At 43.2% G+C, this 24364-nt stretch overlaps 1 protein-coding gene across 1 annotated transcript; it reads left to right on the forward strand.

Moving 5' to 3' along the window:
- The first annotated feature begins 548 nt into the window (after positions 1-548).
- Positions 549-22844, forward strand: THSD1 (thrombospondin type 1 domain containing 1). Its single transcript, XM_063103378.1, has 5 exons — positions 549-597; positions 1911-2049; positions 5229-6194; positions 14974-15132; positions 21305-22844. The coding sequence occupies exons 2-5, from the start codon at positions 1992-1994 to the stop codon at positions 22657-22659; spliced, it is 2538 nt and encodes an 845-aa protein (XP_062959448.1). The 5' UTR covers positions 549-597; positions 1911-1991; the 3' UTR covers positions 22660-22844.
- The last annotated feature ends 1520 nt before the right edge of the window (positions 22845-24364 follow it).

Raw genomic sequence — 24364 nt, forward strand, 5'->3', positions numbered from 1 at the left:
GACAAATCATTGGTCCCATAGACACTAGCGTAATGCATTTACTTTTTCTGCAGCTCAAGAGGGCTGTAAAAGCATTTGTCTTAGCTGGTTTCAGCAAAAACGTGGGATCTAAGGTTGGGCGATGACGTTAGCCATTGAGAATATCCTGTTTCTCCCTACCCTCTCAGCTGATGCATTTAGAATTTGTCTATATTTATTTATGTAAATGTTATATAGAAGTATTTTTAAATGTGTATAAAATATACCTTAAGTTATTGTTATCTTAGAATGAATGTCGGATTAAACATTTTAAGTGGCCAGTTGTGGTATTTGGAACAACATAAAAATAAGCAAGCAAAGTAGAAAAAAAACTAGAGGCAGATTTTGATTGTGATTATGATCATAATTCATATTAGAACTGACAGGTAGGCTAGTGTATTTAATCCATTTCTGTTTAGCTCAAAATATAGATTATGACACAGTTCTATGTTTTAGTGGTCATTTTCATAAGGAAAATGCATTGTAGCCACAAAAACAGTTATGATTAGCAGCTTTTTTTTTTTTTTTAAAGGTTGTCGTGGGGAAGTAAGCAATTTGGAAGAAACCAGTTCAACTTTGGTGAGCTTGCTTCTCAGTTTGGTTACTGAATCTCAGTGACTTAAAGCAAGTATTTTAATTGCTCTAAGTGTCTGCACTTGCCCAAGAGATACAATGATGTTTTCTGCAGGGTCCTCAACTGCTGCCTTTGGTCAGGTTTCCCTGCCCATGTTCAAGGAAAGGATTGGGTCAAATCTGTGGCTAATTCCACCAACACAGAGTTTTCTTTTGGTTTTTTTGTTTGTTTGTTTTTGGGGAGGAGAGGGAGCCCTAATCATCTGAATAATTGCACTTCTAATCTCCACTTGCCTTTCAGGAAGTACAGTATTTCCTTTGTTCAACCATCTCTTACTGAAAGAAAGCTAATAGAGACACATGTTTCCTTTCCATTGAATTTTGGCTTATTTCACTCAGTCCTCCTGTTTTCATTAATTTCTGTTCTTATCTGAAGGGATGTAACATGTTTTTGGAATATAATGTACTTGCTTGCTAAAAACACATTAACTGTGAATAATGGGGGGACTACAAACATTAAGAAAATATATATTTGGTTATCTTTAATATCACATAGTTTGCTAGACTCTCATATGAAAAAACTGGCCTTAAGTGCCATACCTTGTATTCTATAGCCTAATAGTCTGTTTATATCAAAGTAACTGCCTCTTCCCACAAACCACTCTGAGCCACAGGCCAACATAGTGTTACCTGCCCTCCTAGGTGGTCTGGGAAGATTGCTGCATGAATCATCTATCTCCTGATGCATACCAGGAGCAAATATTGCAAGAATGACAGAAGAAAATTGTTATTTACCTGTTTCCTTAGACTGCTTAAGCAAGGGAAGTCAGGGCCACATGGAGTTCACATTTAATTGTAATACTCTGGGTATCTTTTTCAAAGGTTTGATCTTGGATGTAGCTCCTAAGAATCAAGAAATGAACCAATCTAGATAGCACACCAATTTTGCAAGGAAGTGTTAATAGCCCATTTGTGGAAGATAGGCAGGGAGGGTTTGGGTGTACACAGCACAATGCTAAATGAAAATTAAACTCTGCTCTTAAGAACATTCTATGAAGATAAGAAACTTCAGTGTTTTACAAGAATAATCAATCTTCTTGGTGGTAGGCATACCTGAATGTTCTTGATAAATGAGCTGTAATGGAATAAAAGGGACTTGTACAATTACAGGTCATTGCCCAGGGAAAATGTGTCCTCCTTAGTTTCCTCTCAGTATCACCTAGGAAGTTTGACTTCTTAGGATGGTTTTGTCATTTCATGATTACTGTTTTATGAATCATATTGAATCGAGCCATCATTTCCTGAGGTTCTGATTTCAGGTTTTTTGAAAAAGAAAAATTACAACTTGGATGTGAGAAAGGACATGAGGAGACTAAAGACCTGGGATTTTGCTGATCAGAATGAACCCAATGTTGAAGGACTTTTCAAATCTATTGTTGGTGGTGCTCTGTGACTACGGTGAGTATTGTAAGTATACTAAATGCTGTAGGTATCAATAAAGAAACTAAATGTGAGGCTTACACATGCATTGATATTGATGACCCTTCATGAAGGAGGCAGGGTAGGATCTACGGTGCAGTGCCTTTTAAACTGTGATCCTTGCAACCCTGGCTTCTCTTACGTTGCTTCAGGGGTTCTGCATGATTGATTGACATTTTACTTTGAATATATTTTTAACTCTTTAAAAAATAATAAAAACAACTCACTCCAATTTTAACAAATTGGAGACAAGCATGTTATCCTGAGTTCTCTTTGATTGATTTCTCAGTAATTCAGTATTATAAGCACTTCACACACACAGATATTGGGGTTCTATGTAAGGTTTCACTTGTCAAGAGAGTATTGCTACTAGCATATTTTTGGAACCAATCTGAATTTCAATCTTTGCCAGTTGTGTGCTCTTAGACAAGTTTCTTAATCTCTTTCAACCTGTTAGCAGTAATATTGACTTCACAGTGTTGTTATGACAAATAAATTTAAGGATGTGAAACACTTTGAATGTCTGAGCAGATAGTAGTTGCTTAAAGTTAGTTTTCTTTATTCAGTTTGTTTCAACTAAAAATCTGAGTTCATTTCTCAGACAGTTTTATGCAGCTATTGGATCAGTAGAGTCAACAATATGACATAATCCTCATTACTTTTATTTTGATGGTTTCCAAATATTTCATAGACATCTAAGCAGTTGATGATATGGGAGTGGAAATTGTTTTCATATTTGATGAAGAAACTGCTCCAAGAGGTAGAGAATACTGGCTTTTGCAATACCAGAGGCATAGCCAGTTAAATGGACCTGAGCATATGCTGTTCATTTCATCCAGTAGAGCTCCTTTCTCAGTCTTTTCTTTTTTGTTTTTTTTAAGAAGAAGCTTACGTAAACAAGAAGACAGTTAATTTAAGAAAAAACTAATGTGGGACTCATTTTTTTTTAAAAGTAATTTATCCCTACTTAAAAACAGATTGCTCTACATCAGCCACCTTCCTAAACTTGCGTCATCTTCAAACAAAAGGGAATATCCCTCAACTTTGTTTTGCCTAAATGGGGTGGGGGCAGAAGAACTTTATCATATTATGGTTTTCAAGCAAGTGGGTGATCAAGCATTCAGGTCTATCCAAGTTTTATATATTTTATTTTACCTCATTTCAAGTAAGAAATAGGTGACATGCTAAGCTAATTAAAAAAAAAAAAAAAAACACCTTTATGTGCCAATATATTTATGTGCTGGTTCTGATAATCATTGGTTGAATACATATAAGGGTATTTTAAAGACTACCAGTGCAAACAAAAACACATGAGCCTCTCTGGACATATATAATATGATATATAAATATATATAAATATATTTATATATGATATATAAATATCATATTATATATGTATGAGGTTTATATAATAAGAATAATAAATTCATACTTACACAAGTTGTTTTTCAAACCAAAAAGGGCACTGCAGTCCTTTAAATCTAGAATTGCTTCTTACCCCAGCCATGGACCAGCTGATTGTTGGATTGCCAAATTCTGCCTCTTTTGATATGTGTTTGGATACGGTTCAAAATGGAAACAAGGACTCTTGTGTGTCTGTATTCTGTGCACTCTTCCTTCAGCTGCTCTGCTGGGTCTCTTTTTAAAAGATATGATTGATCCTAACTGAATGATATTTGGGAGGCCAGGAGTCATCTGCCCTATCTAGGCCACTACCAGTCGCTGTAAAGCCATTAAAATTGCCAAGGACAAGCCTCGTTATTTCATAAACATTCATTCTATACCTTGGGTGACCCATGCAGAATAAAGTGTCAACAGTTCTTATCCATCTAAAAATTTCTGCCTCACACAAACTGAGCACACTAGTTTCTTTACTGGTAAGAATTCCTAAGCACTTATCTCAAATATCAGAAATAATCACTTTGAAGTAAATTTAAGGTCTTGCATTCTAAATCTAGAGCAGTCTGTATTGTGTCATTTAAATCGAGCTTTCTCTCACCTGACTTTATGTCCATTTCCTCTAAATACCTAAACACCAGCCGCACGTGATTAGAATGAGAAATGTGAAGTATTGGATTTTTATCCTGAGAATCAATTATTATTCTAGTTTTATAGATTCTCATTGCAGATATATCACATTGTTCAACATTGTGAATTCAGAGTATTTATCACTAATATTTTAAATATAACCACGAAAGACGTAGATGAAGGTGCAGAGCCACTTTAGAATGCAAAGCGCGTGGTGCCCAGCTTGCGGGATATGTGCTCGGCATCATTTTATGTCATTCTTGCTTGGTTCAGTTCCAACTTCTCTTCTGTTTAAAATGCTGTTTTCATCAATGTCCACAATAGTGCTGCTCAAATGCACCTTTTTTTTTTTTAAATTTTATTTTGTCGATATACATTGTGATTGATTATTGTTTCCCCATCACCAAAACCTCCCTCTCTCCCCCCCTCCCCCCCTCCCCCCCAACAATGTCCTTTCTGTTTGCTTGTCATATCAACTTCAAGTAATTGTGGTTGTTATATCTTCTTCCCCCCCCCCGGTTTTTTTTTTTTTTGTGTGTGTGTGTGTGTGTGTGAATTTATATATTAATTTTTAGCTCCCACCAATAAGTGAGAACATGTGGTATTTCTCTTTCTGTGCCTGACTTGTTTCACTTAATATAATTCTCTCAAGGTCCATCCATGTTGTTGCAAATGGCAGTATTTCATTCATTTTTATAGCTGAGTAGTATTCCATTGTGTAGATGTACCACATTTTCCGTATCCACTCATCTGATGATGGACATTTGGGCTGGTTCCAACTCTTGGCTACTGTAAAGAGTGCTGCGATGAACATTGGGGAACAAGTATACCTTCGACTTGATGATTTCCATTCCTCTGGGTATATTCCCAACAGTGGGATAGCTGGGTCGTATGGTAGATCTATCTGCAATTGTTTGAGGAACCTCCATACCATTTTCCATAGAGGCTGCACCATTTTGCAGTCCCACCAACAATGTATGAGAGTTCCTTTTTCTCCGCAACCTCGCCAGCATTTATCGTTCAGAGTCTTTTGGATTTTAGCCATCCTAACTGGGGTTAGATGGTATCTCAGTGTGGTTTTGATTTTCAAATGCACCTTTTAAAAACCAATTCTGACCATTCCATTTCAGTTCTTGGAGACACTGAACATCTGCTTTTGGGAGAGCCGGGCCATGTAGCACTAAGCAACAAAACAGTGTCTGTGGATTTCCAGTATTTTGATGGCGCTAACGGGACTCTGAGAAATGTATCTGTCCTGCTGTTGGAGGCCAACACCAATCAGACTGTGACCACCAAGTATCTCCTGACCAACCAGTCCCGGGGAACACTCGAATTTGAATGCTTCTATTTCAAGGAGGCTGGTGACTACTGGTTCACAATGACCCCGGAAGTGACAGACAACAGCACTCCAGTTGCCTGGTGGGAGAAAAGTGCCTTTCTAAAGGTGGAATGGCCTGTCTTTCACATCGACTTGAATAGGACATCCAAAGCAGCGGAAGGCACCTTCCAGGTGGGCCTTTTTACCAATCAACCACTATGCCTGTTTCCTGTGGATAAGCCTGACATGTTGGTGGATGTTGTCTTCACCAACAGTCTTCCCCAGGCAAGAACAAGTCCAGGACAGCCACTGGAGATAAGAACCAGCAAAAGGACAGAACTCGCTCAAGGGCAGTGGGTTGAGTTTGGTTGTGCACCTGTGGGGCCAGAAGCCTATGTCACTGTAGTGCTGAAGCTGCTTGGCCGAGACTCGGTCATCACCTCCGCAGGGCCCATTGACCTGGCCCAGAAATTCGGATACAAACTAGTGATGGTGCCAGAACTCACGTGTGAGTCTGGGGTGGAGGTGGTGGTGCTACCCCCGCCGTGCATCTTTGTCCAAGGCGTGATTGCCGTCTTCAAGGAGGCCCCCAGACGCCCTGGGGAGAAGACCACTCAGCTGGCCGAAAGCAGCCTGCCCCTGGGAGAGAAGAGGACAGTATTTAACTGCTCTTTGTTTGACATGGGGAAGAATAAATACTGCTTTGACTTCGGCATTTCAAGCAGAAGCCATTTTTCCACAAAGGAGGAGGAGTGTGTGCTAATTCAGAGAAATATAGGTTGGTATAGAGATTTTTAAACCTTTTTAAAAATCCAAATTATTATTTAGAATTTAGGTGGACTTTGGGTGAATTGTACTATTATTTTTATGATTCATTCCTCATAATGTACCAATTGGCATTATCGTCCTTATCTGAAAAATTAAGAGTACTGGTAAACAGATCCACTTACTTAACCTCTTTGGGTCTCAGTTTGTCCATCAGTAAAATAGTAATAATAAAAGTACCTATCTCAGGGAGTTGTGGAGACTGAATGAAATAAACATGTAATGTTCTTAGCATAGTGCCTGGCCTATCGGAAGTACTCAATAAACATTAGCTATTATTACATTATATTTTAAAAATCATATTATCAATTATATGGTAAGTCCATGGCAGAGATGATTGGAATTCAAAGCTAAATCCCAAATTATATTTAGTAAATTCAGTTTTCCTCTAGCAGAGCATGTCTTTTTTTCTCTTTAAGTCCATTATAAGAATGAAGCCTCCTTAGTGAGAACTCAAAGCAAGATTTCTAAAAACTTCTTTAGATTCTGTATTCTTTGTGTCATACCCTGCCTGATCACAAAGAAGTGCAGTTATGACAATTCTGTCCCTCCTTCTGCTCTTTGCATTTCTTTTCCTTTTCCTGAGTGCTGGCCTGGTCTTCTCACCAAGCAGTTTTATTTGGCAGATATTGTCTGGCTCACGTGTTATTCTTTTCTTTATCTTCACTAAGCCCAGTGTCCCCTGACTTCCCAAGCCTCTGATTGTGTTCGTCTGTAACTCCAAGTGTTCCTTGCTCCAAACTTACTTCTCCTTAGAAGTCTGTTACCTTCGACTCTTTCCTCCTACACTGGCCACTTCCCTGTTTACGCTCACCTCCTTCTCCAGCCTAGATTCCATGGCCCATCACTTTAACCACTCTCCAACCGATATCCTCAACTTCTTTGTCCCTTTGTCCTTCTGATGCACCGGCCAGGCCACACCCCAGCTCTGTGTGAATCCTGCCAGCTGCTGACTGCACCCAAGCTGCTGAGCCTGCCGGAACAACAAGGTCATACCCAGGCAGACTGGTGCCATTCTGGGTGGATCATGCCTCCACCCTCAGCTGGGCTTCCATGCTACTCAGAGTGTCACCTTGGCCAGCTCCAGCTCCTTTTCTGCACAACAGCTCTTTCAGTCCTCAACCCCTGCCTCTTAGTTAACTCTCAGAGTTGACTTTGCTTCCTACCACACAGAGCAGTTGCAAGCTATTAGTTGGGAACTCTGCACCCTCCCACCAAAAGATCTGTAAGCCTGCAGGCATCAGACCCATCCATCCTCTCCCCCTCCTTTCCTGTCACCATGGAAGAAGTGTTATTCCTTCAGTATAAGGTCACCCCACCCTTCCAATGTAGATCTCAGCCCCTCTGCTCATTTCGGGAACCTTCTGTTAATTATTATCCCCCTTCTCGACTTGTGTCTTTAACTGTCCCTTCTTCACTGGCTCATTCTCATCAGCTTGGAAATGTACTTAATTCTCTTATCTAAAAATCAAACGAAAAGCGCCCCTCAACCCTGTGTTCTCCCAGCCACATTACCCTCTTTCTCTCTTTCCCCCTTAGTAGTCCAGTTGCTTGAAAAGTTGCCTACACTTTCAGGTTCATTTCCTTGCCTCTCATTTGCTTCCCCACCTACTGCAAACTGGCTTCCACCCCCAACTTCTCCCTGCAAAATACTCTCACTAAAGCAGCCAGCAAATGAGTCTCAGGTCGCAAAATCCAGGGACACTTTTCAGTCTGCCTCCTCATTGACCTTCATTCTGTGATGCCACACTGGCCTTGTTCACCATCCCCCACCGCCGGCTACTTCTTCACAGTCCCCTTTGTCTGCCAGTTCCGCCGCCTGGTTACATCCCTTCCATGGTCATCTTTTTGCTTTTCCCCACTTGCCAGGCAATTACCATCCTGATGCTTCCAAGTCCAGCTGGGCATCTCTGCCCTGTGTTTCCCTGCATGCAAGCCCTGCTGATTGGCTGGCATCCCTCAGATGCCTCCCAGGCATCTCAAAAGCAACCTGTCTGGAAATGGACTCAGCGTCTGACCCTCTAAACCTGCCCCTCAACATAGGACTCCGCCATTTATCTCATTGTTCAAACCAGAAACCCAGGAGTCTGTCTTCTTCACCACCTGTAAATAATAACTCACTGAGTTCTATGGCTTTGTCTCCTGGGTGTCTGAATCTTTCCACTTCTCCGCAGTTGCACTGACACCACTTGGTGTAAGCCTCCATCATTCTTTACCTGGACTCTTGCAACAGACTCCTAAATTGGTTCCCATCTGTCCATTTCATCCGCTCATGGCAGCCAGAGGGATTGTTTAAAATTCAGATCAGCTGAGGCTGTTCCCCTGCTCAACACCTTTCAGTCACTTCACTTGGCATGAGGATGGGAATCCACAAGGCCTTCCGTGGTCAGGCTTTCCCCCCATAGTCACCATTTCTGGGCTGGAGCCTGGGCCATCCTCCTCCCCACTTCTCTGCATTAAAATTAACCTACTCTCCAAGTCTCCACCGGGGTTCCTCTTCCTTGACCTCAGACTGGTTAAATTCCTTCATCTTTCAGTTCCTTTTTCATGGCATTTATCACTTCTGCCATTGCTTGTTTAATGTCTTTCTCCCCCTGCACGTTCTCTTCCTCCACTCACCCCTCACTTCTGCAGATTGGGGGAGCTCATTTGGTGGTAAAACTGGACTTGTGCTGCCATGAAACTTTTTGTGGCCTTTATTTGGCCCATTTCGTATGCCTGGCACACTAATAGGTGCTTAGTACATGTTAATTAAAGTGAAAATTGAACTCAGATCTGGCTAGTCTCAGCTGGGTATTAGCAGAAAAACAATTAGATTGAATTAATTTAATCGTCCAAAATATCCTTGTCTTTTCAAAAGAAGATGCTTGTTCAGGGAAAAAAATTCTAGCTGAATTTAATGGAAACGAACCAAGGGAAATCAAGAAATTTGAGCCACTTGATTAAAGACATTTAGGGGCAGGAGGTCCACCTGCTTGGTTTTCCAAGCTGCTGGGCTTTCCACAGATGCTTCCATTCACTGTAGGAAGACTGGGTTTTTGCTGCAGCAGCAGCAGCAGCAGCAGCAGGAAGATACTGAAAAGGGACAGGATGGGGATTGGTTTTCTGTGTGTCTGGGCTGAGGGTGGTCAGGGGCTCCCTGTGGGGCTGCCCCATGCAGCAGCATCTGGATACAACCAAATGGCAGGGCTGGAAACCATGACCTGGAGAGCTGAATGTGCCTAGAGACTTCAGGTTCCCTGTGTGGCAGACAGTGGCTCTGACTCAGACAGGCTGAGGAATAAAATTTATGCTCAGAATAGGAACCTCAGTGACTTTCTGTGTTTTTAGTATATAAATTTATGATTGAACTGAGTCCTCTTCATTTTCTATTTCAATTGACAGCTCTGACTAGTAAAGACTGTTCTTTTTGTCAAATGGCATCATCCAGTGACCCACAGTGACTCGGATGAACCACTGACTCACATTGAATTTCTTATCAGTTTATTTTGAAAATGGAGTAACATGTTTTATATATTTGTTGCTTTTTCCAAATATGTCTTGGGGTAGTATGTAAATAATTTACAGCAAATACATAATGGATGGTGCTAAAAATGACTTTTTCTGATCTTTAATGGGATAAATATTTACAAAGTGATTACTTTGCACTAGGCACTGTTCTAAGTGCTTTACTAATATTAACCCATTTAGTTCTCATAACAACCCTATGATTTAGGGTCATTATTTATATTCAAAGAAATGGAGGCACAGAAAGGTTAAGTAATTTGCCCAAGGTCAGTGGTGTTTTAAATGATAGAGCCAGAACACAAAGCCAGGTAGAATAGCTTGAAAGTTTGCTTTTACCCCTATTCTGTAACTGCCTTCCATAAATCAACTGTCAATCTGTTTATTAAACAATATCAAGCTTTTAGGTTGCCAAAAAAAGGTTCTATTTTTTCCTCTTTAACTCATTGGTTCATCTTGTGCCACCCACCCATCTTGGAAGACTTGAAACCACAGGGAGTCCACTGGCCCAGGCATAAGCATGATTTTGTTCAATATCAATGAGCCTTGTTCTGTGCAAAGAACATCTGAACTGCTTATCCCACGTGCCTTTCTTCATACTGCTATTTATAGCTATTCACTTATGTCTATAGAGTTTACTTATAAGCATGTTTTGTTTAGTTCCCTTGCCTCCCTGAGCAAAATGTTTTGCAGATGTGAATATTTCGTAGGCTATATTACTTCAGATAGTCTTGGAGACAGAAACAAATTTTCCTTTTTCATTCCAGACAAATTTTGCTGATTCAGGATTAATATCCTCTATAGTTGCTGAAAGGCATTTAGCTTGGCCAAGCAGGTTTGTTATATAGTTTGAGCACATGTATGGACATCTACACAGAACAAAACAAACAGCCTTTCATTGGAATGGCTGTTCATTCATTCCTTTCAGAAGGAATGAATTTGGAGAACTATTTGGAGTATTGGTCATCTTGCAATTCATTTCTAGTACATGAACTACAGTTATCTAATCAGTTCCCATTTTTGCCAAGTATTTTCCTCAGAGTTGCTAGCAGAGATCTTCAGGTATCAGATGGAGCTACTTAAGGCATTTGAAAAATATGTCTGATTAAATTTGATCATTGCTTTTCTTGAGTGATATCCTGTTCCTGTTTGATTAATTTGATTTGGAAATAAAGAGACATTAAAAATTTAGCTTAAATGTTTATTTTTTATTGTTAATTATCCTACAAGCTATGATTTTATTTTCAAGGGAAAAGGACACAACATTTCAAAATGAGATTTTTTTTTGACATTAATATTTATGCTTTTATCAAAACTATTTGATTTTTTTCTGGTCCCCACTGATGGAATTTTTGTTTTTACTTTGACAAATGACTTTATGTATTTAAATAAACTATGTTTATATAAAATAAGAGTTCAGAAAGAATTACAAAAGGATTCTTAGCTTTTGTAATTCTACCTTTTGTGGTCTTAAATATAATCATGAAAGAAGTATAAACTATACATTACTTTTCAATTTAGATTATTTCACTAGTGGGATTCCCAGTAGATTGTCCAAAAATAAATCACAATAGTTTAACTCAGAGAGAATTTAATATGAGATTCTGAAAGGTTTTCAAGCACTGGGGGCTTAGTATTAGAACAGCTCTGAAGCTTTGAGGACAAAGCCAGCTCATTGTTCTGCCAAAGGAGGAGCTGCAGTATGATCTGGGAGACACAGAACCGATATTGTGTTCAGTTGGACCTCTGGATGGAACATAATTACCACATCTGAGTTGATATTGGTCCAGGATACTGGTTTGTAGTGCTTCCATTCTTGTGAAAATCCTCAGACTTTTAATTGCTATAAAAAACTCATATTCCATGACTCATTCTAAGGATTGCACCACTTGGCTCACCTGAAAATACATCTGCTCTACCTGCTTTTCTTATTTTTTGTAGTGCTTTTGTATACATTTGGCTGCATGAGAAGTTTTTGTCCATAAAGGATAAAGAGAGACTTTTATAAGGAAGATGTTTTAGTGCCTAGTGTTGGCAGGACCTGATATGTCTTGGGCTTGGATAGGTGCTGAGAGATAGATTTAGGATAATCCTTTATAGGAAACTATTCAATTATTCTATCTGGCAGTGATTGCATATCTGCTTGGAAAAGAAGTTTGTATTTATCAATCAATAATGGCTGTTAGGAGAGGGTTTTGTGTGTATTTTGAAGCTCTGATGTTAGGTTCATCCACATCTAAAATTGTCAAGGCTCCTTGCTGAATTGACCCCTTTATCAATTTGTAATGTCTCTCTTTGTCCCTGGTAATATCCTGGTTCTGCAGACTTTTGTCTGATGTTAGTATAGCCACTCCAGTTTTCTTTTGATTAATGTTCACAAGGTATATTTCCTTTCACACTTTTACTTTATATGTAAAGTGGGATTTTTTAAAAACAGCATATGGTTCAATCAGGCTTTTTTATGCTTTCTGACAATCTCTGTCTTTTAATTGATGTATTTAGATTATATTTAGTGTTATCATTATATAGTTGTAGGAAGATCTACTATTTTGCTGGATTTATATTTGTTCCATATGTTCTTTATTTCTTTTTCTTCTTTTTTATCTTCTTTTAGATTCATTGATTATTTTTATGATTTAATTTCTACTATTGTTTATTGTTTATACCTTAAAATGTTTTTAGTGGTTGTGTTAGAGTTTACAATATACATCTTTACTCTCTCTTTGCCTTCAAATATTATATTGCTATATGTGTAGTATAAGAACATTTGAACACTGTGCTCCTAATTCATTCCTCTTATTCTTTGTGTGATTGTTGTCATAAGTTTTACTTTATATATATGCTATTAAATACATAATAAGAGAGTACTGCAAAAAGTTTGTGGAAAAATAGAATTAAAAGATAATGTGAATCTTTTCACAGACTTTTTGAAGTACCCTCATACATTGCTACAATTTTGCTTTGGACTATCAATTATATTTTAGAGCATTTAAAAATAATAAAAAATGAATTATGCATTTATCTTTATATATGCCATTTTGAGCACTCTTTGTTTCTTTGTATAGATGCAAGTTTTTGTCTGGTATCATATGCCTTCTACCTGAAGGATTTCTCTTAACCTATCTTATAGTAAAGTCCTGCTGATAATCAATTCTCTGTTTTGTTTTTCTGAAAAAGTCTTTTTTAGCTTTCATTTTTGAAAGACAGTTTTACTGGGTATGGAATTCTGGATTGGTAGTTTTTCTTTCCGTATTTCACAGATGTGACTTCATTATCTTCTGGCTTGCATAGTTTCTGAGAAGTCAACTGTAATGCTCATCTTTATTCTTCTGTGTGTTCTATTTCCATCCTCCCCCTCTTTCTCTACCTGCCTCCCCTGCCAGCCACAGCCTTCAAGATTTTGTTTATTTGTTTTTGGTTTTCAGCCGTTTGAGTGTAGTGTATCTATGGTTTTTATTTATTTGCTTTTTTGTATTTATTCTGCTTGGTATTGTCTGAGCATCTTGGATCTGTGGTTTTGTGTCTTCTATTAATTTTAGAGAGTTCTTGGGCATTATTTTTTCAGATATTTCTTCTGTTGTATTCTTTTTATTTCCTCATGGCATTGCAATTAGATGTACAAGAGATTATTTCATATTGTCCCACCAGGTCTTGGGTCTTCTGTTTTGTTCTATTTACTGCCCCCGCCCCTTTGTGTTTCAGTCTGGTTGATTTCTCTTGACCTCTATTCATATTCACTGTTCTTTTCCTCAGCTATGTTGAGTCTAATGATGAGCCTGTAGAAGGCATTCTTCAACTCTGTTACCATGTTTTTAAATTGTAACATTTTCATTTGACTCTTCAGTTTACAACTCTCTGATGAAATTTTCCATCTCTGTGCATCTTGTTCACCTTTCCCACTAAAGTCTTTAACATATTAATTATGGCTATATTAAATTGTCTCTCTGATTATTTTAACATCTGGGTCATATCTGAGTCTGGTTCTCTTGATTACTTTGTCTCTTGATAGTTTGTTGTTTTTTTTCCTTGCTTCTTTGTGTGTCTCATTATTTTTGGTTGAAAGCTGGACATCTTGTTTAAAAGTGTAGACACTGAGGTAAATAGTACTTATGCCTGGAAATGGGCAAACCTCTGTTTTTGCTAGGCCTTTAGTGGGGGTATTGGGTTAATGTATTAAGGAATTGAGCCATGTCTAGGTTTTTCCTGTTGCTGTGGCTACCCTCATCTACAGATTTCAAAATTTTCTAGTGTTACTTTTGCTTAGGAACAGCATTGCCTTGCCAGAGGGGTTTTCTGCATGCTCTGTTTTACCCTCAGCTTTAGGCTGAGCCTTCACATTAGAGAGATTTTTCCCTCTTGTTCTTTCCTCTCCTGCAGAAGTAGACTTTTGTCATTTGAGACTTGGTACTTGCTAGGCTGGAGTAGGGGGAGGGCCTTCTCTCTTGTACTGGTTCAGCTTCAATCTGAGGCAAGTGCTGTATCCCTGCGTCTCAGGGATAGGGCCTTCTTGATGGTCCTGCCCCTCTTAGGTTGTAGAAAATCTCTCATAAGTCTAGGCCTAGCAGCAGATGGTCTCAACTGGTACTCTTAGGATGACAGGGTTTGTTCAGTAGAGGAGATGGGGAGAAGGATCTGGGTGGAGTTTAGTTTCTGCTCCACAGTGCTGCCTCTTCGCTTCTCAGGCTTCCACCATCAGGGAGGCTTTGTCTGGTCTTGTACCTGCCCTTGTGAACATTTGGTGAGATCTGTGAGAAGATCCTGGAGGTGGGTACAAATTCCACTTGTGTATGTGGCCCCTAGAGGTTCTACATTCCCATGCAAGTCCACACTAGGCTTTTAGCAATTCTTAACATTTTTAGATGGATTCTTCTTACCTGCTTGTATGGGTGGGGCCTGACATTTTCCCCAGGTAAACAAGTGTTGTATCCCATCTTTCCTTGGAGGAGCCTGTCTTTCTTTATATTGCAAGCTATAAATATTACATTGGTTGCTCTGTGACCTCGGCTCTCTGGTGGGTGCTAGGAAGGTTAAGATTTTGTAAATTATATAGTTTTTCTTTGTTTGAATGTTAAGAGAAACATTCTTTCCAGCTTTTGACATCTCTGGGAGTGTTTTCACTTACTGACTTTTCAAGCCGTGAGAATACAGTTTTGCTGCTTCATTTGGGTGCAGTTAAAGACTGATTCTCAAATGAACTAGCATTAAAGGCATGACTTATGTCTTTGCAGAAACTTGGGGACTGTGGCAGCCATGGAGCCAGTGTAGCACCACATGTGGGGATGGTGTCAGAGAGCGTCGCCGAGTGTGTCTCACTTCCTTCCCCTCTAGAACTGGTTGCCCTGGAATGTCCTTGGAGATGTCACCATGTTCCCTGGAGGAGTGTGCTGGTAGGTACTCTTGCTTCTTCCAGGAGTATCTCCTCAGAGCCTCCGACAGAAGGACTTTTGAATCCAGGCTGGCGTGAGAATCACCAGTCTGAATTCAGAAGTGGACTTGTTAATGCTCTGTGGTTGCTGTTGATTTTACTAACCCTGTATCTAAGACTGGCAGGAGCTGGGAGAGCAGCTTACCAGTGAGGTAATGGGATTTAACACTGTGGAAGATAGGGAATAGCAAGGAAACATGACTAGATTAAAGATTCAGACATATTAAATAATTTTTAAAAATACAAAAATGGGGATGGGGGATAATCATTTCTTCTTGAGATTTTGTTGTTGTTGTTATGTTTCTCCCTCCGCTTCTCCCTACCAAAACTGTGAGAAAACAGTTTTCCTTAATTTGTCTACTCATCATCCCAGAGAAGCCCAAGGGAACCACATAGACAATTACATGTCACAATGAGGTGCAACACCCTGTCTTATCCCAAATGGCTTAAGTTTATTCTTTATCAGTACTTCCTGGGAGGAGGAGGTGGGGACACTTCTTGGTATCACCTGGGGACTGACCTTTCTTGTGTTTTCTAAGCATCTTCAAGGCACACACTAGTAGATGCTCAATGAGAATTTGATGTGAATGGTCTCTGGGCACGATGCCCACATGGCTCAGTTAGGTTTGCTTCAGCCTACAGAGCTGAATCCTATTAGTTTACTGTGGGTTAGAGTAATCAATAATCCTTGCTCTTCCCACAAGCCATCCCACCTCCAGGTATACTACCCCCAGTTAGCTGACTGACCTTTGCTCTGGTCCTGCCTCTTGGATAAAATCCTGTCAAGTCCTGCCTTGTATTCTCCAATTCCAAGTTAAAAGACCATCCTTAGTTCCTTGTCCCTTTGGGGTCTGGAGGAGTTTGGTGTTTTTCTGTGTTTGGCTTTCAGGGCACCTTTTAGCCAAAACGACAGGCACCTGGCAATGTCTCAGCCTGTGTCCCTGCCTGTGGCCTTAGAAAATCCATCTTGCTATTTTATCTCTCCAGCCAGTAACATAGCACTTGTTGTCTTCATTCAGCATCTTGAAGATGTTATTCTCCCTTCTGTCTTTTTCTTTTTGCAGACTCAGATCCAGGCTCTTCCTCCAGCCCTTAGCCTGCCTGTCTTTTTCCCTAGGCCCTGGGCCTCACCCTGAATCAATTCTTCCTTCAGTTATTCTCATAATGTTTTCTAAGTCTCCGTTCTCTGTTCACTCTTTTCTTTGTAAGTTCCTTTCACTTTCCACAACTCCTTCCTTGTGTATAACTTCCTCCAAATATCCTCTTATCCTCTTGATTCTGGGATGGCATATTAAGATATCCCATCTAGAATCCTATAACACTCAATGGCTTCTACTGTTTTTTGACAAGTGACAGTAACTTGAACCATTTATTGACCATCTGCTGTGTGCCAGCCATTTAATACATTATCTCACTTAAACCTCACAATAATTGTACAGGGTAGGTATTATTGTGCTGGATTCCTGAGAGCTTGCTGCCTGCCAGACATTTTTCTAAGTGTCCTGCACATATGAAGTAGGTATATTATTATCTCCACATTACAGACGAGGACTCTGGGACATAGAGAGGGTGAGTGGCCTGCCTGAGATCATAAGGTTTGAAAGCAGGGGGACTAGATCCGACTCCATACTAAGCTACCTATCTTGAATATTTTGCCATTTACACAGGCCAATCCAAATGCCTATACACATCAAAAACCTGGAATTAGCAATCATTTTTGAGGAAATGTGATATTTCATGTTCTGGCATCTTAATTCTTTAATACCAGGTGGGAACTGGAAATTTGTACATTATAAATTAGCAAGAAGGGTAAGTGCTATGGACACCCTCCTTTCTCAGATAAATGATAATGTGGATAAAATTGATCATTTCTTCCAAGTATTCTCTTCTTCCTGTTTAACCTATTTCCACTCCTTGGAAATGTAGAGATCTCTTCCAGGCTGCTTAGCATCAGGACTCTCCTTCACTTGAGGTGAAAGAGGACAGACTGGATGAGGCAGGAAAGGGTGAGTCAAGAAGCTTTGGGCTTTTCTCCAGCTTTGCCTTTTTTTTTTTTTTTTTTTTTTCGTGACCGGCACTCAGCCAGTGAGTGCACCAGTCATTCCTATATAGGATCCAAACCCGCGGCGGGAGCGTCGCTGCGCTCCTAGCGCAGCACGCTACCGAGTGCGCCACGGGCTCGGCCCTCCAGCTTTGGCTTTTAATGGAGCTGGTCAGCGTCAAGGGATAACGGAGTTAAGTGAAGAGGTTCATAATGTGTCATAGCAGTGGTGCTACCCACTGTCATCAGCAGCCACTGCAGATGAAAGAAGAGACAAATCAGGGAACATCTTTCATCATTCAACTATGTTCACTTGGTTAGGAGTTTGCTTTTGTTGGCTTTACAGGGATGTCTTTATGCCAAGGTCTGAATGCAGCTCTGCATTAATTTGGTCCATCTTGTTCAATGAGAGAGCAGGAGGGTCCAGTCGCCGTTGCACCCATGTTCCCTCTGATGGAATACTGATCGGCTTGCCATTACCTTCTTAATACTGAATAGACGAATCAATTAATGAAACTCACATTTATTGAGTACCAACTGTGTGCAGGTTACTGTGATTGGAGCTTGGAATGCATTGAAAAGACACTTTTCTGTCTTGAAGGCGCTGATGATATAGTAGCTTGGAAGGCACATAAGCAGGCACGATACACAGTACAATATAGGGCCTGCGAGGATAGAGGTCTCCACAGCTTGCTGTGGAAGCATGTAGGGTTGATAATCCATGCTGAGGACATCTGCATTCCTGGAGGAGGAGATAATGTGAGCTGAAGTTTGAGAGCTGAGACGGTATCACTCAGGTGAACTAGGAGAATGGGAGTTTTAGCAAAGTTAGTAATAAGGGAAGGCATGGAATAAGCTGGCTGGAGGACTGTGTGCCAGAAGGGGTGAGAAAAACGAGGCTGGACAGGTGGGCAAGGGCCAGATCCTGAGTGGCCTTGAAGGTTTGGACCTGTGTTTTAGTGGGATCTCTGGCTGTGGGATGGAGTACAATCAGAAGGACAGGCATGGCAGCAGAGGTGCCTATGTTGTCTGTTTCTGTTGCTTATAACAAAATACCTGAAACTGGATAATTTGTAAAGAAAATATTTATTGCTTACAGTTTTAGAGGCTGGGAAGCCCAAAGTCCTGGGAACCCATCTGGTGAGGGCCTTGTTCTTGGTGACTCTACACAGCAACACAGGGTCTCACATAGTGGATGGCGGAGCTAGAGAGAGGACTAACCTCATTCACTGTCCTTATAAAGCCATCAGAACCACGCCCATGACCACCATTAAACCATGAATGGATTGATTCACTCACTAGGGCATGGTCCTCACAATCTAGTCATCCCTTCAAGGCCCCATCTTTCACTTACCGTAATAGGATTACCCTTACTCTTAACACTGTCACAGTGGGGATTAAATCTCAAAGGGCTTTGGGGGTACATGCAATCCACAGCAGTGCCCATGAAGAGTTTTTCAGTAACCTATGTGCAAAATGGAGCGTGGGCAGTGGGGATGCAGTGAGAGCAGGATTCAGAGACTCTGGGCATGGTGAGTGCTGGAGAATGATGGAGAGGCATGAAGGATGAAACCTAGACTCAGTACTGGCAATTGCGTGGACCGCAGTGCCACTGCCTTGAGATCAGGGATATCACAGGAACATGGGCAAGTGAGATGGAGGCACAGGAGGCATGGGCAAGTGAGATGCAGGTGATGGGATGTCTGATGGAGACAGCAGAACTAGTGGAACCAGGAATGGGATGTAGATCTCTCTGGCTCCAAAGCTAATGCTCTTTTCTCTAAATTACATAAGTGAGTGTTATGTTCTCATTCAAACCAAGAGGGAGAGAGAGTTGTAAGAAGTGCCTAACAGTAGCCAGTGTTGCAGGACAGAATTCTTTTAAATCTGGCTATTAGGAGGTCATTAATGATGTCAGTAGGATCTATTTCATTGGAATCCTGGGGGCAGGTTGTAGGAGACAGAGGTGACAACGTGGGAGCAGGAAGTCAGTGGATGTGGATTCCTCTTCTGCAAGTGTGGCTTGGAAGACAAGGAGCAAGAGATGGCCATGGCAGAGTGAGAGGGTTGGGGAAAGGTCTTTTAAAGTGAGAAGAGCTTGAGCATGTTTCTGTGCTGAGGAAAAGGAGCTACATAGAGGAGAAGCTGGAGATAAGTGCTACAGAGGGATGATCCCCTGGAGAAGGGTGGCCTGGAGAGCATTTGTTTGTAGACTCACCTTTTATAGGAGGACACTCCTCCCACTGACTGTGTAAAGAAAGAGCCAAGTAAAGATGTGATTGCTGCTAAGTTTATGGGGTGTACTTGACTGATGGCTTCTATGTTTGTTGTGACCTACCAGACTGCTGAGAAAGGGGCTGGGGCAAGGGGCTTGAGGAAGTGGTGCAGTTTGAAGCATGTGAGGTAGGGGACAGAAGAGAGAGCTGCTTAGGGACCATGGGAGGATTTGTGGGCAGCTGAGCTTGGGCGCCATGCACTTGCCAAGGCACTGGCCAGCGGGGTTGCGTTATTTTCTCCACCAGTGCTCAGGGCCCGGGTGCGGCAGTGGAGAATTCACGTCTGGGTTTATTTAGGGCTGGACTTTTGCTGCAGAGCAGGGGAAGGGGTATAGCTCAGTATTAGAGGTCAAGAGAGTTGAGGTTGTTGGAAAGAAATTAGTTCCAGTGATGGGTCACGGCTGTAAGCTGGTAGGGACATAAGTGGGCTAGGAGGTGGCTGGCAGATTGGGAGGACATGGAGGGTTGGAGAATCAGAAATCTCAGTGAGGTTGAATCCTGTAGTGTGGTGATAATGAGTGAGTGAGAGGACACCGCCAGAGAGTGGCTGTGGCGGTTCAGATTCCAGAAGAGACGTGGCTGCAGACGATGGACAGGTACCACATCCTGGATGGACCCTGAAGCCGCCTGGGATGGTCCTAGCTCTGGGATGGGGAGGAAGTCTGGACCCAGGTGCTAGAGTGACTGACGGCTGTCAGGAGTTTGGGAGGTGACAGCGTTGGGGGCAGCGGAGCAGAAGGGTTGTCTAGGTGGATGGCGTGGACATCAAAGGAACAGAAATCTTCTAAGAAGGTGACAGAGTACTGGCTGAAAATGGCAATCAGGAATGACACCAGGGAACACATCCTGCTGCTGGCCCTGTTTGCTTCTAAGGACAGCCTGTGTGACAGCTTCTACCTGAGAGGGGTGGGGCTAGCTCTGCCCTGCAGGGACAGCCAGGCCTCAGGTAGGGTAAGGAGGCCAGAGGATGCTTTGTGCAGAGATTAGGGATGCTGAGGAATTTGTGCCCAGGTGTCCCACAAGGTGCAGGGGAAAGGAGAGCGGAGGGCAGTGGAGGATGCATGGAGGAGGCAATGCGCAGAGCTGGTGGCAAAAAGACTGTGGGAAAAAGACAGGGCAGGGGACTGGAAGCCTTCAATGGAGGGCAGCGACCAAGGGGGTGAGACCAGGTAGCATGAGTCGGTCTCAGGTGGAAACCTGGTGTTTTGGTGGCAGTACAGGCAGAGGCGCCAGGTGGTGTCTGCATCTTGTTGAAACATTTTGATGACTGTGGGACAGGAGAGGAGGGACGAGGAAGCCAGCGCCACGTGGAAGGCAGGGCGGGGAGTGGACAGCTGGAACCGGACGGGCGCGAAAGCAGCGGCTTCCACACTTGGTTCGCGGACATGAGAAGGGAAACGAGTCATATCGTGCTGCGACCAAGGGTCCTATTTTCATCAGCTGGTTTCTCTTTGGATGTGCATATTTAGGCACAACCTGCCTCAGTCATTTTGCGTTTCAGGGTTTATAGCTGGTGGGAATTTCCCAGTGTGCCTTTCACAGGTCACAACCGTGACCTTACCTTGACAGTTTGTCCCTGCTGCTTCTGTGTGGACGTGTGACAGGAGCTTCAGCAGAGCTGGGGAGCCCGGGAGTCGCTTGGATTGCGGCTCGCCCGGTCGCCTCACTGCTGAGGTCTGTCTTTACAGCGTGGCCCCTTCCGAGGTGACCGCGTGTGGCCTGTTTATTTTCCTTCCCTCTTGAACTGCTGCGTGGGTGGAACAAGCCACTCGGAGAAAACGACACCGGAGAACACACGTGTCCTTCCTTTTTTGCAGCTTCGCGGCCATCCAGCCCGTCTCCTCTCCAGCCCCAGGGACCGGTGAGGTCCAGCAACCTGGTGACCGTCACGGGGATCTCCCTGTGCCTGCTCATCATCGCGGCCACCGTGCTCATTACGCTGTGGCGGCGCTGCGGCCGCGCCCCCGAGTGTGGCGCCCCCGCGCGACACGGCGGCCTCCCCGCCGCCGGCTTCCGGAAGGACTCGGACGAGGAGAGCATCTGCGAGCCGCGCGGGAGCCTCTCGGACGCGGGGGACGCGCCGGCGGGGGACGCGGGGGACGTGGGGCTCCCGCTGAGCTGCAGGACGCCCGGGGACGACGCGGCGGGCAGCCAGGGCGTCCAGTCTGGCGCCCACAAGATCATCCCGCCCCTGTTCAGCTACCGCCTGGCGCAGCAGCAGTTGAAGGAGATGAAGAGGAAAGGCCTGACCGAAACCACCAAAGTGTACCACGTGTCCCAGAGTCCCCTGACAGACACCGCCATCGACGCCGCCGCCGGCCCCCCGCTCGACCTGGAAAGCCCCGAAGAAGCGGCAGCGAGCAGGTTCCGGATCAGGTCCCCGTTTCCGGACCAGCCGGTGGTCAGTGCCGGCGACAGGCCTCCCTCCAGGCTGGATTTCAGTGTGTCGCAGGCCAGTTGTGCCGTAAGCCCCAGCCAGACCCTGATCCGCAAGTCACAGGTGAGGCCGGTGGGCAGCAGAGGGGGCCTGTCGGAGAGGAGCCACCCCAGGAGTTCCCATTTCAGGAGAACGGCCAGTTTCCATGAAAACAAGCAGGCCCGGCCATTCAGGGAGAGGAGCATGTCCAGTCTGACTCCAGGACAGGCCCCCGCCTACAGTTCCAGGACGCGGACCTGGGACCAGGCCGGGGATAGAGGGAGGCCTCACAGTCGAGGCGTCCCCCTGCTTCCTGAGAAACTGGAGCATTGCCCAGGGGCAGGTGGAAGCAGTCGTCCCTTAAGCCCTCTCCCCAAATCCTACACCTTGGGGCAGCCCTCCAGGAATCCAGAGGTGGGAGACCGCCAGGCAGGATTCGTGGCAGGAGTTGAGAGAACGGAGCCTCACCGAGCTCGGAGGGGACCGTCCCCCAGTCACAGGAGTGTCTCAAGGAAGCAGTCTTCCCCTGTTTCCCCCAAAGATAGCTACCAGAGGGTCAGTCCTCTAAGTCCCTCTCCATGTAGAAAAGACAAGTGTCAGAGCTTCCCGGCCCACCCCGGGTTCGCCTTCTATGACAATACGTCGTTCGGCCTCACTGAGGCTGAGCAGAGGATGCTGGACCTTCCGGGGTATTTTGGGTCAAATGAAGAGGATGAAACCACAAGTACACTCAGTGTGGAGAAGCTGGTCATCTAGACCGAGGTCAGCGTGAGACTTCACAGCTGGGTCCTTTGCCCAGGTCGTGCTGTCCACGGCTCACATTGTCCTGTGGCCTGTTCTCTGTAACTGTTCTACAGGGGGACGGAATGTGGGCAAGAAGTAACTCACAAGGAGGATGTGCCTGGATGCGTGGGTTTTAATTCATAAGGAAGACGTTATTTATCCCAAACTTTTCCCTTTTTCTGTTACCCTTTTTCTGTTGGTTCATTACTAATAACAATGATAATAAAATTTAAACAAGTAAATGGGGCTTGGTCTGTCATGGATATGAAAAATGACAAGATGTGGCTTGTGAGTATGACATGCTTTGAACACTGTATTGGTAGTTTCCAACCTGAAACAAATCTGGGAGCCTCAACTAACGAAGGCTGGAGCAAAGGTAACTTGGTGTCACAAGTCTGACCTGTAATTTTTAAGGTTCTAAATACATAAGAATTTAACTCCCTCTGGGGCAGTATTGAACAGGTTTCATATTTGCCTAATTAAGGTAATTATGACCTTTAGACCACTAAGCTGCCTAGAAATGGTGCTATAGCAGGATATTCCAGAAGAACTTTCAGGCCAGAGTTGGATGATACCTTAATTAATGTTTTTTATGCGATGAAGTGTTCAGGTGCCCTGGCGCGAAATTATGTGAGTTGATTCTGCTTCGGAGAAATAACGTAAGAAGCTGATTGTTTAGGAGGTGAGTCAAATGAAGACACATCCACATCCATCATTGTTCCGAGCAAATGGTAAACGTCTTGGCAAGGACAGTATCGTCTCTTGAGAAAGCATCAGCTGGAAAATGGGCAGGGGTGCTGGCCGGGACACTGCCTGGCACCAGGATGCCGACCGTGTGTTCCTGGACCAAACTGGCAGCAGAGACCCCGGAGGGTGTCATCCTGAATCTGTGCATGTAAGTTTTCAAACACAGCTTTATCATGTTACTTTAGCAATGCATAAATATAGAAAGCAGGTGGACCAGTTTACAATTTCACACTTTAAGCTTTTTTTAGTTAGAAGAAACAGGTAAAGAGGGAAATAGAGGAAAAAAGTCTTTAGAAATTTACAATCACTTGTTTTCTTATTCAAACTTGCTGCCACATTTTACAGAAGAGGAATTTGAGACTCAGGGAGGGTAATTAACAGGATTAGATGGGACATGAACTGATCCTTTTTCGAAATGCCGTGCTCTTTGAACTCTGCCGTTACAGTCTCGGCAAGTCTCCCAGAGCAGAAACTTCAGGAGAAAGCTGGTCCTTTGTGCAATAAGAGGGCACGAAGAGGCACCTCTACTAGTTTTTCCCAAAAGAAGGAGGCTTTCTGCGGCTTGATGAGAAGTTAGGACTGGTCTTGCGACTTGCTTTATTTGGAAAAAGGCTAAACAGAGAACCTAAAGGTTGGGCTCCTTCATTGGAAGTCTGTCATCAGGCACCATGTGGCACTCCGCAGCCTCAGGGACTTGAACCTGATGACTTCTCTGCATACACTGGAGTAGCTGCCCTTTCCTTCTTTTCCACGGTGACCTCTCTAACTGCCACACCTGCCCTGACTTTTAGACTGCGTTTTCCTTTTTATCTTTAGAGTTTACCCGTTTGCATCTGCCTGCTGGTGAGATTTCAGGGAACGTTGAAGAGAGTGGAATTAGATGGGGAAAAAAATCACCAATGCAAATACTGTCGTTTTAAAAGTTTCTCTC

The sequence above is a fragment of the Cynocephalus volans genome, chromosome 7, assembly GCF_027409185.1.
Source record: "Cynocephalus volans isolate mCynVol1 chromosome 7, mCynVol1.pri, whole genome shotgun sequence".
Lineage (NCBI taxonomy): Eukaryota > Metazoa > Chordata > Mammalia > Dermoptera > Cynocephalidae > Cynocephalus > Cynocephalus volans.